This window comes from Macrotis lagotis, chromosome X, assembly GCF_037893015.1.
Source record: "Macrotis lagotis isolate mMagLag1 chromosome X, bilby.v1.9.chrom.fasta, whole genome shotgun sequence".
In the NCBI taxonomy this organism is placed as follows: Eukaryota; Metazoa; Chordata; class Mammalia; order Peramelemorphia; family Peramelidae; genus Macrotis; species Macrotis lagotis.
In genome coordinates, this window is record NC_133666.1 from 352063874 (window position 1) to 352079644 (window position 15771).

Sequence of the window (15771 nt, forward strand, 5' to 3'; positions counted from 1 at the left end):
CTTACTGCCCCGACTCTGCCACCCCCCAACACTCCACCGCCCACTAGAGAGGGAAGTCGATGCCAACCCCAGTCTTCGACACCCGCTGAGCTTGCGCGTGTCTCCCCGGCTTCCCGCTCCTCAGCAGCCCGCCTCTGACCCCCAGCTAAAGACTGCAGCGCCCCACCTCTCTGGAGTCGGGCTCCACCTCCCACCCCTCCGCTAGATTCGGCCCCTCCTACCCTCCCAATCCAAGCTCGGCTTCCTAGGCGAGCTTTGCCGGAAATTCCCGAAGCTCTCCCTCCCCACCTTTTTTTCCCCTTTTCCTTTTACCCTTGTTCTCTCGACTGTGATTCCCCCTCCCCCTCCTTCTTCCCCTATTTCAAATCAAGATGGAGGATAGCAGCCACCACTGGGGTTCCTGATTCCTGAAGAAGCGGCAAATTCCTCCTTCTCCCCCCTTCCCCCTTCCTGCTACACGGATTGTCCCCCTTCCCTTTCCCACCCCTCCCCTTCCCTCTCCGGTGCACCTTTCCCCACCCCCTTCTCCCCTCCCCCTCCGCAATTGTGTGTGTGGCTCTGCCGCCTGCTCCCCGCGGGCGCCGCGGAGCCCCCGCCGGTCCCCAGGCGGCCCTTCGGAGCGGGGCGGGCGGCCGGCGCTCGGGGCTTCTCCTGCCAGCCGCTGCGTGCCCTCCCTCGGAATACGCGTCTATGCCCCCGTGTTCACCGTGGGGAGCAGCCGCCGCCGCCGGGCCCCGCACCAGCCCGGGCTCCTGCTCCTCTCCTCGGCCGCCGGCTGGCCAGACGGCCGCCGCTTCCCCGCGCCCTCCTCCTCCTCCTCCTCCTCCTCCTCCTCCTCCTCCGGCCCCGAGCGAGCAGCGCTGAGGCGCCGCGCACCGCGGCCGGCCCCGGCGCGGCGCCTTCGGCCAGGGGAAGCCGGGAGCCCGGGCGGGGGCTGGAAGAGCCGACCTCCCTCCTCGGACCCCGAGAAGAGCTCGCTGGAGGGGGGAGGAGAAGGGGAAGGAGGAGGAGGTGGAGGTGGAGGAGGAGGAGGAGGAGGAGGAGGTGGAGAGGGGCGGTAGGGAAGGAGGGGTCTTGCCCGGAGGAGCCGCCACCGCAGCCATGAGCGGCAGTGGCAGCGGCGGCAGCACGAACCCTGCCGCCGCCGCCGCCGCCACCTCCTCCTCTTCCTCGGCCGCCGCCGCCACCAGCACCTGCACGAGCGCCGGCGGCGGGGGCAATGCAGGTGAAGGGGCCGAGGAAGCAGCCAAGGACCTGGCCGACATCACCGCGTTTTTCAGAGCTGGTGAGTGAACTTGCCACCCCGGGATTGAGGATCGAGGGAAAGCAGAACAACAGGAATGCTGCTGTGTGAGGGTGTGAGGGGGGCTTTATGTGGGGAGCAGATTGCCCGTTCTATCAGGGAAAAGGGTGTGAAGTGGCCAGATGTGTAGGGGAGGCGGGGGGGGGGTGCGGATCAAAACCTTGGAAAGAGAGAAGGTCGTGATTGGCAGCTTTGGTACTAGCTGAAGTGAGAAATCTGAATTGAAGATTGCTTATCTTCCTGGTGCCTAGGAGGCGGCCCCCATCCTCTTCTCCCCTCCCACTCTCTCCTTGGATGGGTGTAGGTGTCCTCCGAGTGGCTCTCTTCTAGTAGAAGGCATAGATGTGCTACACACACGTTGCCACTCTAGGAGCCACCCCCTCCTCCCCCAAGGCGATGATGTGATCTTTCCTTAAACGAGCTCCACCCCCCCCTCTCTGGTAGCTAGGGTAGGGAAATAAGCCGGCTAGCTCTCAACAGGATTCTTCTTCTTCTTCTTCTTCTTCTTCTTCTTCTTCTTCTTCTTCTTCTTCTTCTTCTTCTTCTTCTTCTTCTTCTTCTTCTTCTTCTCCTCCTTCTTCTTCTCCTCCTCCTCCTCCTCTCTCTCTCTCCCCCTCTTTCTCTAGGTTTCTTTTTCTTTCTCTGTCAGGTGAAGGGGACCATCTAAACATTTTACCTATTAGTTGCAATAAGGTTTGAAGGGATTTTTTGAAGAAGAATTGAGCTATCAAGCATGGCTGGCATGTAGCAAGTAGGAGGCAAAACTGTCATTACTGTTTGCAAATCTTTTTGACCATTGCTAACCAATTAAAAAAAATCTTTTTCTTCCCACACTCCCTAATAACCTAAAGTTGGGGGTGGCTAGTGAGTCACTTCTGTCATCTGAAATCCTTTAACTGGGTTTATATTTTCAGCTTTCTCTTTGTCATCTTCTTTCCTAAGGGGAAGTCCTTCCATCATTGTATTTTTAAAGAGAGATAATACAAAGCTGTCCTTTGGAATAATGAAAAGAGGTGATTTTAGAAATTTAACGGGTCATCTAGAGGAAGTAGTGAATCCACTGATTATCTAGTGGAACAGTGATGGCTCATTTGGCAGGCTGTGGACACACATGTCATTGGAACTCAATAAGTGAGAGAATTTTTCTCTAACCCCACATCCTCCCAGAGGCCTCTGTACTAAATAGTTCTGGTCTGGGCCAAAGTTGATAGGGAAGGGGAGGGGACTAAGAGAAGTGGCAATCTGGTATGGAGTCATGCAGAGTCCAGAGAATGGCAAGGGTCTGAGTTATTCCTGAGGTTCACTCTAAAGCATTCCCAAACAAGCCCCATTTTGAATCTGAGGACTCCAAAGAAAATCCTTTATGAGTAAACATGATAAGTAAACAGCTAGTAGAACTAGAAGAGCCCTTAGAGACCATGTTGTCTAAACCCTATTGTTATCAAAGACTCAGAGACTTTTAAATGAACTACCTAAAGTCCCACAGAAAGTTGACAGAGATAGGATTAAAATTCAGGTTGCTTGGTTGTCAGTTAAGTCCTTTCCCCCCATCTTATCATGGCTGTCATGGGGGGGGGGTCATGTCATATCCTAAAAAGTCAAATTGGAAATTGAGGATCAAATGATAAGAACTGGAAAAACTTTAGAGATCATCTGGTATTAGATCTGCCCATATTTTATAGAAAAGGAAATTGAGGCCTAGAGAGGTTAAATGGTTTGCCTGAAATCATACATAGAAGGTAACTAAGCTGTATTCAAACTGAAGTCTTTCTCTAACTCCAAGTTCAGTGCTTTTTAACATTCATTAAAATATTTGTTTGTTCAATATGCATCATATAACTTTACACTTATGAATATGATTATTTCAATATAAATCATGAGTATGTGTAAAGAGCTTACGTAGTGGTGGCAATATGTTTTACTGTCAACATTTAAATAGCTTTCTGGGAAGTGTGCTTTCTTCAGAGACTTTATGACTTTTAGCAGTCAAAATGGAGGAATAAAACCGTGGGAGACAGTCTGCACTAGCTGTCCTCATAGTTTTAGTTGTTCTTTTTGTTGTTTTTTCAAATGTCTGCATGGGTTACAAAGAGGAAGGCAAGGTATGGACCAGTCAAAGAGAGAACCTGGAACTAGAGACCAGGGAATGTTAATACTGTTTTGGCCTACTGAACATCTTAAGGGGGATGAGGGGAAGGGGAGACTGAAAAAATGAGTTAGCTTTTAAAATGGCAACATAACGGTGGGAAAATTCTTCCGTGTTTTTTTTTTTCCCGGGGATTGATGGAGAGGCCGATGATGCTACTGAGTCACGTAGAATCGTGGTAGATTTTTAGAAGGGAAACATTTGACAGGCTCCTTCTGCCGGCATGAAAATGGAACCTCCCTCTTCTAGCAGTCCCTTCTCCTGGGACGATGGGAGGGGGAGAGGGAACAGCTGCTCACCTCTAGCAGGCTGCCTGGATCCCCTAGGCATTGGACCGCTTGTTGTGGGGAGACCGGCTGACCCGAGAATGGGACAGACAGCCTGAGACAGGATCCTCCCCTTGCTTGGTGAGGGGGGAGGCGGTGGAAGATTGCATGGTGCTCGGAGAAGACACTAAAAACAGCGCGGGTGGATTCTCCAGTGCCCCCAACGCCCTGGAACGCTCTGCGCAGCGCAGCGCCGCGGTGGGTGGGTGGGGGGTCCCCCCTGCCACCGCAGCAGCAGCAGCAGCAGCAGCAAGCAACAGGGGCTGAGACTACCGCCCCCCTCCCTCTGCACCCCGCTCCTCCTCCTTCCCACTCCTCCCCAGATCCCGCGCGAGCCTGGCCCAGGCAGCCCCTCCTTCTCCTCCTCCCGTTGCTCCCAGCAGCTCCACTCCCTCTCAATCCCCAACCGCTCACGCACTCTCCCAAAGAGGAAGAGGAGGAGGAAGACAAGGAGGAGGAGGAGGGGGGGGACCGCGAGGGTAGCGGCAGCGGAGGCAGCAGCAATCTCTGCTCGTCTGCTCTCGCCCTGGATGCGTTGTTTCAAAGCGTAGAGGAGGCCAGGAAAATGCAGACTCACCGCTGGAAGCCAGAAGAAGGAGAACCGGGCGGGCTAGGTCGGTAGCGATATGTTCGTATCACCAGGCTCTTGTCTGTCTGTGTGTGTGTGTGGGGGGGGCGTCTGGGGAGGGGGAAAGATTCTGATGACGACTTGGCTTTAAGGAAGAAATAGCCGCCTGTGGCTAGAGGTGATGATTGAATTGGTCCCAACGGATCATAGCAAAGAAGGGAAGGGCAGTTAGACAAGGGGTGTCTTTTCAAGGAAAGGTTGTTAAGAGGTGAGCTTTGATGGAGAAGGGATCGTGGCTTGATGCTGGTATGGGACTGCGCTCATCAGACGTAGAGAGGGGGAATTCCTTGCTTGTGAACGGCCAAATGGCAGGAGGCAAGAACTGGGGGTTTTGCTTTGAGCCAGAGAGGGACTCCTGGTCTCAGGAGGCAGATGGCTTTGGGGGGGGGGGGGGTTGACTGTTATTTCTCAGTTGCTTTTTAAAAGCAAATCCCAAGAGATTTGGTGAAATCAGTTTAGCAATCTGGGTCACGGGGAGCAATTTATTGTTTCTTCAGTAGTTCCAGAAAGATAATCAAAGACAGAACTTATATTTACTATAGAAGCTACAGATAAAGAAGATAGATGGCAAGTGTGCCTTCTTTTTCTCTCTTTTAAAGGCAGGATTGTTTGACTTCCTCCAGTAGGGCAGTTTTAGAATATGTGTTGACTTTTCAGTGTTAAATTGGGTTGATTTCTTCTAGTTATCCCTTCTGACCTCAGAAGTTAAATTAAAAGCAAGGTCTTGCAGGCTGAAGACTAGGGCAAATTACAGATAAGAAGCATTATAGTTTTTATTCAGTTATTTTCCTTTAGATCAGAAAATATTTCATATCACTCCTCTAAATAAGCTAAATTCTATCCTGCCTTTCTTATCCCACCACTGCCACCTGTCAGAGAACTGACTCCATGTGTAGTATTTAATTGTCCTCCATTAGAAATTCTTTTATGACCTAAAGATGGAATTTTGGTGCTACCAAGAAAGGACTTCATTACATCTCTACTATAAGAGTAAAGAGATCGATTTATTGGGTCTGGATGACCCATAAAAGTAGTGTCTAGTTGACCCAAAGAAAAACTGGCCTCTTGTTCTTCCTCTTCTTTTGCATTTCTCTGTCTCTCTCTCTGTGTCTCTGCTTCTCTGTCTCTCTCTCTCTCTTTCAATCCATTCCCTGAGCTGAACCAGATACTCCACACATTTGTATGCTTTCTGCATTCCTCTGGAGACTAGGTGTCTGACTTGGGTCCAGGAGCCAAAGTAGATTTGGGTTACAAGTAGGAAGTTGTTGCCCTGTTCCATTCTGATTCTATATCAATGAAGCTTCTTTGCTCTTCTTTCTTAGTAAAGATAAGTCTTAACTCTGAACCAGTGACCTAGATCTCTTGATCTAGCATGTACAGGAGTGATATCTGGCAGAGAGTCAGAAGGGTCCAGTCACTTAGTGTTAGGATGACTAGGGAGAATTAGAGAGAAGTGGATTTGGGGGGGGAAGGGCAAATGAGGTGAATTTAGTCAGCCATGGAGATCATAGAGTCATAGGATTTAGAGCTAGAAGGTATAAGATCAAATGTGATGGAGAGAGGTGAGCAGGAGATTCAAGGTTATTTAAGCAAATGCTCTTGCATTACAGTGAATTGCCATTGGTTTCTGATACAAACTCTTATTTGGGGAGGAAAATATTCTTGGTTGGGGTAATTGTATTGGCTGTATTTGTGTGTCTGTGTGTGTGTTTTCTAATATTTTCAAAACCCAAATTTCAAATTACTAGGTATGAAAACACATAGTCTTGAAATAGTAATTTCAAGGTTGTTCTCCTTCTAACATATGAGCTTTTACCGACCTAGTGATTTCTGCTTCTTGCTTAATTCATATTTTTTATATCCTCCCTTCTCTTTCTATTATTTTCTCTACCCTTCCCTAATCTTGGTTACTGAATTGCAGAGTGATCCACAATTTTTTTAATATATAAGAATTCAAAGAAGTTATGACATCTTTACTTCAGCTAGTCAGAGCTTATTCCACTATTATAGCATTTTTCTTTTGCACTTGTGCCTTTACTTTCATTTTAGTAGTAGTATTCATTTAGCATTTTTTGTACAAGGAAATATTTTATGATCGAGGATCAAAGAACAATTGAACATTATAAGTGACCAAAAATTATCACTTTAGAATTATTTTGAAGCATTTAATGTATATTGAACTTTATGGCATTGAATGTTAAGGTGAAAAATTTTTAAGCCCATAAAGAACAAATGAAACATAAGTCAACAACATAGATGACAGACTATAGAATGTTGTAACTGAAAAATACTTTTACTCTACTCTTGGTTTTTCTAAATGAACTGATATTCTAGAAAGGTTAAATATTTTGCCCAAGTTTATGCTGCTAGTTGGCAGGAGAAATAATATAGACCCAAATCAAAAGATTCTATAGGCTAGTATTTTTCCCACTATTATACACTGCCTCTTGTGTCCAATAATTTGCTTCCATTAGTTCTGAACTCCATTGGGACTCATAATTTTTATCGCCAATCTATTTTTGTGATTTATTCTGGTGTTAATAAATCAGTTTTTCATGACCTACTATTTAAGCATACAGGACTTTAAAAGGGTGATGTGCTTACGTAAATGTATTATTTTTAACTTGCTAATATGTTTTTAGGTTGACATCAAAAGAGAGAAGAGAAGGGTTTTGTATCAATCTGAAATGTCACTGGGTCACTGCAGTACATTTCTTTCCCCTATGGTTCATGTACTAGTCACTTGGTTTTGGCCCCTATCCTTTCAAATCAGAATAAAGTATAGCCAAGGCTCATAGAATCCTTAGTGGGAAGTAGCACTGACTTTTTAAAAGTTATCAGTTTTGTACTTTTAATAATAATTTATTGAAAAAATGACACTTATTCACATTTTTGCTTTTTTTTTTACAAGGCAAATGGGGTTAAGTGGCTTGCCCAAGGCCACACAGCTAGGTAATTATTAAGTGTCTGAGGCCAGATTTGAACCCAGGTATTCCTGACTCCAGGGCCGGTGCTCTATCCACTGTGTTACCTAGCCGCCCCTATGTCACCTAGCTGCCCCCACATTTCTGCTTTTAACATCATTCTTTATCTGACCAAACTTATGAATATATCTAAGCTGTTATTTTTTTTTTGTTAGGAAGGTGATTCCTTTTTTTCCTTGAACTGTTATTGTAAATAATTTATCTAGAGTTATGAATTTTATGGGGAAAAATAGTATTTCCTTGTTAACCTCAGTATTTTCAGAAGGGTATGAGGTTAAGGGAAATGTATTTTTTCAGAGAGCAAGCTGCCATCTTTTATTGAGGTGGCATGAATACACTCAATTTAAAGAAAAGAGAAATACCATCTAAAAACAATTCTTTAAATGACTTAAGAAATCAAACCAGAGTGACATAGTGCTCACTGAAGGGAAGTTAACTGAGACCTTTTAAACTGTTCTATTGACATGAGACATTATTCTACCTCTGCCAGATGAGATAATATTTGTAAAACACTTAGCAAAGTGCCTGACACATAGTGGGACCTATATAAATGCTTATTCCCTCCCTGCTCCTATCATGCAATTTGACTACCCACAGATATTAAAATGAAAACTTTTGATGCCCTTGGTTAGATACAAAATAAAACACATTAGTTGGCAAGATAGTATGTGGTAGAAAACAAAATATGTTCTATATCATGCATTAAAATTAACATTAAATCTGAAGATGCATTCAAACTTATTAGTGAATTATTTTTGCTTGTTTCTGATAGTGAAAGATATTTTAATTTTGTATTGGTCATTTGCATTGGTCATTCTCTTTCTGTGCTATATTTACAAGTTTTACACTTAGAAAATGGGTTTTTTACAGAATTCCAGAAAAATAATCAAATTTCTAATCAGTAGCCACTAGGCTATTGACTAGGAAAGTTCCTTCTGTTAAGGGGAATAAATAGTTTTTTTCAGAATTAAAATGCTAAAATAAATATCCTTCTTTAAGAGTTGATATGGGGGCGGCTAGGTAACAGTGGATAGAGCACCGGCCCTGGAGTCAGGAGTACCTGGGTTCAAATCTGGTCTCAGACACTTACTAATTACCTAGCTGTGTGGCCTTGGGCAAGCCACTTAATCCCATTTGCCTTGCAAAAAAATCCTTAAAAAAAATATTAAGAGTTGATATAATGAATTAGTTTTTTTAGCTTAGACTTGCTTTTATGAGGCATTCTTTTGAATCAGACATTAAGTATGAAAAGTGATTTTCTGTATAATAGAAAACACAAATTATTCTACAAATTTGAGGTCTCACTGACAGGATTGTAATTTGGGAGTATTTATCTCTTATCAAACTGAACCTTAATAAACTGAACTGACTGGAATGGATAAATTCTTTAATTAGTGTATTGCAAAGTTAGACAATTGAATGAAAGGACAAGACACCCTTCCTATTCCAACTCCTTCATTTTATGTATGTGGAAACTGAGGCCCAAAGGTGTAAATCTGGTTACTTGCTAAGTCACATAAGTAGTAGGAGGTAGAGTCAGAATATGAACTCAATCCCTCCCAGTCCAAGTCTAGTTAATTTCCCAGTTGTTGAAGATGTTAGCTTCTAGCACACTAGCTATTTTTCTACAACTGGCACAGGGTTCATATCATAGCAGTGATAGATAGGTCATTAGTGTCATCTTTGTCAAAGAACAGTCTAGTATTTTAATTTTCAATGAATACCTGTTGCCTGATTCTAGGACTTAATTTCCTACTGTTTGCCTTGCTTCTTAAACTGAAATTGTTTTATGGAGAAATAAAGAATTCTGCCAACAGTATCTTAAATAATAAAGGCATAAGAAAGAATAATGGCTAGCATATATTGTCCTAAGTAATGGGGGGGGAGGGGGATGGTTGGTACATAGCCCTATAGACTATTTCCCTGAAGGGGAAGGAAAAGCAAAAAAAAAAACTGAGGGAGGAAAAAAATGTTAGATTCAACTAACATTTATAAAATATTTCTTATGAGCAGAATACTCTATTAGATGCTGGGGAAAATAAGGAGAGATATAACACAAAATACTTATAATACATATACAAAGGTATATGAGGAGTAGAAAGAACATCTTGTGAAGTGGAGAAAGGAAGAAAAAGGACAATTCCTTTCTACAGTGTTCTGTTTTTCTCTAATTTCTCTTGTTCTTAGATTCTTCAGTAAGGTGATGATCTATCCTGACTCTTCACTCCTTTGATTTTGACTTGAGGCAACCACAAAATATAATGCATAGAGTTTAGCATCCACCTCCCAGGATTGTTTTGGGAATTAAATAAGCTAGAATTTGAAAAGTGTTCTACAAATTTATAAGTTTTATATAAATGATAAATATTGAGACCTAACAATTCACTCTGCCCTTTTAATAACAGTTCCTCTTACACTGACTTCCTACTCAAAACAGCATGTGACAGCTACAGATTTCATTTCACTCATAAAGTTAGTGAATAGAAATTAAGGTAACAGAATAAAGTTTTCCAATGGAGTTTTCCATTTTTTGAAGGAAATTGGTAGTCTTAAGTACAATTCATTCTTATTCCTAAGCTTATTCTGAAATTAACATCTGCTAAATTTTTTTTTATTTCTAATTTCATAGCATTACCGACTCCACAATGTATGCTGAGTTCTTTGAAACTTAAACTCAAAAACCACTATGTTTTTTAGAAGGTTTGAAAGAATGTAAAGTATATATTAATCTGAAAATAAAAAAGGCAATTTTCATTTAACAGTTTTGGAGAAGAATTAAATAGACTGGACAAGATGGGGAAAATGGACAGTTTCTCAGCATTTAGTGTGAAGTGTGATCTTCACAAATCTTTATTTAAATAGAAGCAATTTTTCAGATGAGCTAAACATATTCAAATTTAAGCATTAAAAACATATTTCAAAGCCTATCCTGCTGCCTAAATGGTTCTGTGGCTCTTGATAAAGCATAAATTAGTTTTGGTTATCTGGTTGTTTTGATTGTTCATGCCTGTGTTCTCCAATTAATAAAGATAGTAAAGAATGTATGTTAGAAGAAAGATTTGTGTTGAGCAAAGTTTCACCTTGTTTGGTTGTAAATTAATAAACTTTTGGAATCTACATTGCCAACTATGAAGATTTGGCTTTGTAAGAATAGTTTATGAATTCAGATTGTCTTGGCTATGACTAGGTGAATGAACCATGTTTTATTTTTCTGGCAGTATATATTTCGATCAGTTGCAATTATGAAATTCATGTAACCAGTAAGCATTGGGAGGAGCAACTGTTCATGTGGTCCTTCTGATGGTCTTTATAGATCTGCCCTAAGGAACCTGGACTTATTCTTGCTTCTGAGTTGAAACAGTGGCACTTTGGTTATGTAGTTTGACAGGGGTAGTGCACCTTTTTTTGTTGTTTGTAAACATTTAAATTTTTTTTAGATTAAGAAAAATGTGTACATTTTATATTTTAAGTAAGCAACAAGGCAAAATAATACTGAATCTGATAGCCTCAAATGTGACTAAAGTGACAGATGAATTCTGATCATAGGTTTTGTACTAATAGAGTGATATGAGATCATTTTGTACTAGAATTTAGAATTAGAAATTAGGTCTTCAGAGATCATCCAGGTCAATCATTTATATGATGAAAAAATTGTTTCTGCAGAAATTCTGAAAATTAATTTATCCTTAGTTTGAACACTCTTGGCAACTGGGAATTTAGTACTTTATAAGGCATTTCTTTGTTGGACAGCTCCTTTCTTGGCTAAGGTCTAGTGACACCTCCTCCAGGAAGCCTTTTTTGCTGGATCCAGTTGGTATTTCTCTGAATCTCTCCTCTCAGAAATAATTTAGCATATTCTTTGTATTTAATTGTGTGCTTACTACCTGTCTCATCCCCTCTTCCTTTTAGAACCGGGATCCCTTAGCCTGGAGTCCATTTCACTGTTCTGTTCATTGTTTTCTGGTGCATAGTATAGCAATTTGGAGCAGCTTAATTAGTTATTTAAAAAAAAATTAAGTCATTGGATGGATAGTTGGAAAATTCTTCCTTATGTAGAGCTGAAACTTTTCTCCATCTTTCTACTTTTAGTTTTACTTTGTACCTAAGCAGAACATTTTCCTTTTCCTTTTGTCAGGTAACAGTACTTTGGATGTAAATAGGCAGAGATCAGATATTCAGTAGATTTTTGGTTTCTTTATCTTCCAGAGGAATAAAATTGACTTTCTAGGTGCCTAGTCCATCTCTTGTTTTTAGGATTAATGCATGAACCTTAAGTTTGATTGACTTAAAGCAATATGTCCAACCATAAACAAATGTAATAATTTGGACTTTGGGAAAAATTCATATTTGAAAGTGTAGCACTCTGGAATTGTTTTTTTTGGGGGGGTGGGGTTTGGAGTTTTCTCTATATACATTTTTTTCTTAGAGAATATTGTTTATATTTTGGAAAAGTTGATAAGAATCATAAAATTTTGAGATTTTATAGAAGAGATAAGTTGAATCTAAATAAAAAAGGAATTGTAATGCTTTAGTTTCATTTAAAGTCTGGATTTTCTGTCTTTGAAGTAATAAATGATATGTGTACCTACTGTGTCATTGCAGTTTCGTGCAATTTTTTAAAAGAGGGTAGAGTAGAGATTGATTATGTAATGTGTATATATGTAAAATTGCTATCCAGTTGTTTATAGTTAATCTTCAGTTTAATAGTCATAGTGATAATCAAACTCTGTAGAGAGATGTATTCAAAACAGAAGTGATAATTACTTTGGAGATTTGGATTGTTCTGATTTACCTACTCTCTTATATACTTAGTCTGTACTTTAATTGATGGATATGTAAAACTTAGAAGTTTTACATTTTTTTCAGTTTATTTTCCTTTAGTTCAGTTTACTTAACTTTTCAGATGTTTAAGGTAAAATGTATATTAGCTCTGGCAGTTATCTTGAAATTATATGCAACTGTTTAGAAATAAAGTTTTGCTTGACTGGAATAGTGGCATAAACATGTAAATTTCAACAAACTTTAAAGTTGAAGTTATACTTGTCATATAACAACTAAATAATTGAGATTTTATGGCATCTTTTCTAATAGATATAAAAAAAATTTCTTCATCTATAAAAATGGCCACTGCATTTACAAACAGCATGAAGAATTTTTACCAACTCTCACCACTGTTCATAAACATTACAAAAAGTAATATATCTACCTTATATAAAGAGAGCATCATGGTGAAAGAATGAATTAATGATTTTTACTTTAGAATGATTTCCTTACATTCAATATCATTTGACCTTATCCTAATTTCTTGTGGGTCCTAGAGATTAAGACTGTGTGTTTTGTTTCTTACAATTCTTTCTACTGTATATCAGTTCAGTTAACCAAATTACATTGTTAATTTTATCCTTAACAAGGACAATTGCCTTATGGTGAATGGTTCAAGTGAAGGATTTCATTGTGGATTTCCAAAATACTAGCATTAACTTAGATTTTCTCCAGAATACTTAAAACAATAATCTAGTTTCTAAGTGTGTAAAATTTGTTATGGTAATAATTTTACTTTGGCAGATCTACAATATAGTAATATCAGTCAATCAAACAACATTTATTAAGTGACAATAGATGCCAGTTATTGTTCTAGACTCTGGGGATACAGAGACAAAAGTGACCCTGACCCTGCTTTCAAAGAAGTTATATTCTATTGACAGACACACATATACACATAATATATAGCTATGTGTGTATATATGTAAATATATGTACATATACATACAAACATGTGTGTATGTGTTTGTGTTTGGGTATAGTTCCAAAATTCTTAGGGTAGTTCTGAAGTTTAACGACTTAAAAATTACCCAAGGCAAATGACATACCATATGTGTGTGTGTGTGTGTGAGAAAAAGACACTAGATGATTGGTGCAGAGCTGCATTGTAAATTGCTGGAACCAGGAAAGTTCTCATATACATTATGGCCCTTGAGTTGAGACTTGAAGAATTCTGGAGAATCTAAGGTATGCATTCTAGTCCTGGGGATAGCCAATGCAAAAGTAAAGAAAGCTGGCAAGTGGACTGCCATAATTGAGCAATAGTTTCTCTGGATCTAGAGTTTTTGAAGGAAAGTAATATATAATTAAGTTGGCAAAGTAGTTTAGGGCCAAGTTGAGAAGGGTTTTAACTGCCAAGCAGAAGAGTTTATATTCAATTGTAAAGTCAATATTTTATTGAAGAGAATGACTTGGTTAGACTTTCACTTTTGAAAAATCAGCCTGATGTGTTTAGGGGATATATTAATATAGGGAAAGACTTGCAGCAGTGAAGTTGATTAGAAGACAATTTCAGTAGTCTAAGTAAGAATTGATGATATGTTTGACAATTGAGAATAAGAATAGCAGTTAACATTTTTGTAGTACTTACTATGTGTTAAGTCCAGTGTTAAGCATTTTTCAATTATTATCTCATTTAACCCTCACAACAACCTGGGGATTAGGTGTTTTGATTATCCCCATTTTACAAATGAAATGGAGCAAACAGAGGTAAAATGGCCAGTCACATAGCTAATATGTATGTGAGAGGTTGGATTTGAACTCAGGTACTCTAACCACTTCACCACCTTTTTGCTCAGGTCAGAACAGTGATGAAGACTGGAGCTGGTTGTGGGTGGAGGGAAGAATGAGCAGATCACAGTCCACCCTTAACTTTTCATCCTATAAACTTTGCCATCCTATAAAAACCAACTAACCAAACAGAAAAAAAAAAAAATAAGAAGAAGCTTTAATGTTCTTCCTTTCAGCACTTCGATATTTCATGGAGGCCTAGTTATCCTTTACTTTCTCTATACAAGACCAGCCTATGTGTTGTGTTTTGTTTTTTTTCCTTGTGTACATATTCCAATCTCTCATTGTTGATGATTATTGTAAGGCATTTAAGTACAGTGGAAAGAAAACTGGATGTTGCTTAAAAACATCCATGTCTATCAGTCATGAGTTATGTGACCCAGGACTGATCACTTAATCTTTCAGAACATCAGTTACCTCATCTGTAAAATGGGATTATTGTTTATACTAGCTATCTCACAGGATTGTTATGAAAATTAAATGAGATGATTATATGTGAAGACACTTCTTAATTACAAATCATTAAATAAATATAAGCAGTTGTTTTAGTATTAGTATTAGTTGTGTAAAAGCTAAATGCTGTTTATTGTTGACATTAGAATACCACATTATTTTATATGTGTCTTAGAAAATTGTGCATTCTGTGTGTGTGTGTGTGTGTGTGTGTGTGTGTGTGTGAGATAATTGACCAAGCAGATATTGGCTTATCCATAACAATATTTCTGGTGAAATAAAATCAAATTATCAGAAATTTCATGTGAGATCCTGAAGCAAGGTAGTTATTCTATTGACAAGGAACCAAGTGGATAGGAAAAAGAGAGAGAAGGGAATAAGCATTCATTTGATAACTATTATGTTTCAGGTTCTATACTAAGCTTTTTACAAGTATTATTTAATTTGATAGGGATCTTAGTCTTTTATGCCTGAACCTTCTTCTTTCCCCTCTGGCCTACCCTAAACTTTTTTATAAGAATAACTAAAGAATTATTTCCCCATGATCTGTTTCTGGCTTGGTAAGGCATGGTTATGCTAGGGTCTTATTCTAGGAACCATATCTTATTTGTCAAATGGATTGTTCAAAAAAAGATCATAATGAAGAGCAATATAAGTACAAGAGGGAAAAAAAAACTATCTCATAGCTTCAGAAATATGTGGGATACCTGATTTACTAGGGATCTACAGTTGGAAGGGACTTTAGAAACAATGAAATTTGATCTCCTAATTTTACATATGAGATAACTAAAGCCTAAATTGGTTAAGTTACTTGTTCAAGATCACTTAGTCAGAAATAGCATAAGGTGTTGAATCCAAGAATCTTGACACAAATCTATTACTCTTTTCACTACACCTTATTCTGGATGTTAAATACCTATTTACTCCTTTTCTTTTAAATTCCTTAATTTATATTTCCTTTCTGACTAAACCAATAAAGTCTTGTCTAAAGATAATTCCTTCCCACCCTCAGGCACATACAGTCTAATAAGTGAACCAAGAACAATTTATTAAACATTATTTCTGCTCCTGGCACTTTTCTCAATACACAAAGCCCCCACCCCAACCCCCCAGCCCCTCCCTGAAAAAAAAAAGAAAAGAGTACCTATTCTCTAGGACCCTTTAATCTATGGAGGGAACAGTATTTGTTTATTGTTCAAACAGTAAATATTTCATAAACACTTCTATTGGCTAGATACTGTGCTTATCAATATTGATATCATATCAATAAGATAAGTTTTTTTGAGAAGGGGAAGCTTTGTAGGAGGCATTGATTGTAC

The 15771-nt window shown here is 39.6% G+C and overlaps 1 protein-coding gene across 2 annotated transcripts in view; it reads left to right on the forward strand.

Moving 5' to 3' along the window:
- Positions 1-932: 932 nt before the first annotated feature.
- The window catches only part of TRIO (trio Rho guanine nucleotide exchange factor), a 600806-nt gene continuing 585967 nt past the window's right edge, over positions 933-15771 (forward strand). For both annotated transcript variants that reach the window (XM_074199605.1, XM_074199606.1), the window contains exon 1: positions 933-1285. In XM_074199605.1, the coding sequence (XP_074055706.1) occupies positions 1102-1285 (184 nt within the window). In that variant the 5' untranslated portion in view covers positions 933-1101. The remainder of the gene's footprint in view (positions 1286-15771) is intronic.